Source organism: Microtus ochrogaster, chromosome 7 (assembly GCF_000317375.1).
Source record: "Microtus ochrogaster isolate Prairie Vole_2 chromosome 7, MicOch1.0, whole genome shotgun sequence".
NCBI classification, from domain to species: domain Eukaryota; kingdom Metazoa; phylum Chordata; class Mammalia; order Rodentia; family Cricetidae; genus Microtus; species Microtus ochrogaster.
Window position 1 is genome coordinate 5,658,611 of NC_022014.1, and position 2,518 is coordinate 5,661,128.

General features: G+C 41.4%; 1 protein-coding gene across 1 annotated transcript in view; it reads left to right on the plus strand.

Annotated features, from left to right (window-relative positions):
• Dnaja3 (DnaJ heat shock protein family (Hsp40) member A3) overlaps window positions 1-2,518 on the plus strand; it is a 26,401-nt gene that overhangs the window by 2,350 nt on the left and 21,533 nt on the right. The window contains exon 2 of the mRNA XM_005349249.3: window positions 1,225-1,355. Coding sequence (XP_005349306.1) covers window positions 1,225-1,355 — 131 coding nt within the window. The remainder of the gene's footprint in view (window positions 1-1,224; window positions 1,356-2,518) is intronic.

Sequence of the window (2,518 nt, forward strand, 5' to 3'; positions counted from 1 at the left end):
AGGGGGCTGGAGAGATGGCTCAGAGGTTAAGAGCACTGACTGCTCTTCCGGAGGTCCTGAGTTCAATTCCCAGCAACCACATGGTGGCTCACAACCATCTGTAATGAGATCTGGTGCCCTCTTCTGGAATGGAGGTGTACATGCAGGAGACACATTGTATACGTAATAAATAAATCTTTCAAAAAAAAAATGAAAATAAAATTAACTTTTAAAAAAAAAAAAAAAGAACTTCAGTTTGAGTTCGTTAAGTCAGCCCGTAGGCTACAGTGGACATATTTTATCTCAAGGGATTCCGTTTGTGGAAGTGGCATCCCTCCGTGTGTGTCCTGATACCACATCTAAGGTCATCGATTCTGCCCCGGAACTTTAATCTGTGCTCATTTCTCAAGCTTGGTTTATGAAATCAGATAACATAAAAATCTTCCAAGCAAAAGAAAACAGTAACTTGCTACTTACATTGGGCATTCTTGAAACAACATGGAAAATAATCCTGGGTTCACAAAAAGCAAGACATTTACTAAATGTGTCTTGGATAAAGCAACAACAGAAACCGAAGAGTTAACTAAACAAGTTCTTCCTAATATTGTTAGCCATTGATGGCTTTAGGTTTTCAAAGACATCCACCTTGTATAGCCCCGTGGTTATCTACACAGTTTTATGTAAGTTCTCTGCTGCAGTTGTTGGAGCTGCTTTCACGGCCAAACTTCTGCCACTGATAGACTTAACCTATAGGTAGTGGGAGGACTTGGAGGTTAACCAGCCAGGCTGCTATCAAGTAAAGAGGAGGCTGAATATAGGCTCACTAAGAATCTACCACCCAGCTGGCTGTGTTTTTGTTTTTAATTGGAAACAGGGTGTCATGTATTTCAGACTGTCCTAAAACTTCCTATGTAGCTGTGAACTGAACTTCTGTCATCTGCTTCCTTTTCCCTGATGCTAGGATTATGGGCATGCTCATCATGCACCATTATGCTGAGTTTTTTCAGTGCTAGGAATCAAGCTCAGGGCCCTATGCATGCTTGGTAAGCAATGTATCTACTGAACTATGTCCCCAAGTTGTGCCCTCATTTGAACTTCATTGAGTTTGGCTTCTAGTATGCTCAGAACCGAACAGACCCTATAGCTGAGTCTTGTTTGATCTTTCACAGGTATTCCATAGTTGCTCATTTATAATTTCCTCTTGTTGGACAAATTCCCAGACTGACTTTCTTGTTTCATTTCCAGGAACAAAAAGTTTCCCTTTTGTTTGTACTGCTTCCTTCCACACAAGCGCTTCCTTGGCCGAAGATTATTACCAGATATTAGGAGTGCCCCGAAATGCCAGCCGGAAAGATATCAGGAAAGCCTATCTTGAGGTCTGTATTGGTCTCAGATTGACTGACAAGTTTGTAGAAAGATTGCTGGTGATCTTTATATATATTTGTGTCTATTTTAATTTTTAAAATTATGGTATGTGTCTGCGTATGGACATGTGTACAAGAATGTAGGTGTTCACAGAGGGCCCTGGTTGCCAGGCAGTGGTAGCGCACACTTTAATCCCAGCACTCAGAAAGCAGAGGCAGGCCAATCTCTTGAGTTTGAGGCCAGCCTGGTCTATAGAGTTCCAGGACAGCCAAGGCTACACAGAGAAAACCCTGTCTCGAAAAACAAAAAACCAGAGGTATTGGATTCCCTTGGGAATATAATTATAGGCAGCTGTGAACCATCTGCCATGTCTGGGATTTAAATTCAAATTTTCTGGGAAAGAAGTATGTATTCTTAGCACTGATTGCTGTTCAGTCCATCTCTTCAGCCCAGATTGCTGTTGATCTTGTCTGGTCCCCATTGACTTGGTACGTAGCACACTTGGGCAGGTCACAAGCTGCTGATCCTGTGGAGTTATATGAGAAAAATAAAGTGTTAGTTGCGTTTGGTACACTATATAGTATCGGTTAATGCTGTTTTTTGTTTGTTAGTTGTTTTGTTTTTTTAGTCAGGTTTTCCCCTGTAGCCCTGATTGTTCTTGAACTCACTCCGTAGACTAGGCTGACCTTGAACTCAGAGACCCTCCTGTCTCTGCCTTCCGAGTGCTGGGATTAAAGGTGTGGGCCATCATTCCCCAGCTAGTCAACTTTTTTTTTTTAAGATTTAATTTCTGTGCATGTGTATTTGCCTAATGTATGTATGTGTACTGCATGTATGCTTGGTGCCTTCTGGGGTCAAACGAGGGCATCAAATCTCTGGAAACTGGAGTTTTAGACAGTTGTGAGCTGTTATATGGGTCCTGGGAGCCAAATCCAGCTCTTTGCAAGAGTGTTAAATGCTTTTCGTCCCTGAGCCATCTCTCTCCAGATCTTAGTTAACTATTTTTGAAAGATTTCTGGTAGGTGAGAAATACGTAGATCTTTAAAAGAATGATTTTTTTTTTTTAAATATTTATTTATTTATTATGTATACAATGTTCTGTCTGTGTGTATCCCTGCAGGCCAGGAGAGGGCACCAGACCTCATTACAGATGGTTGTGAGCCACCATGTGGTT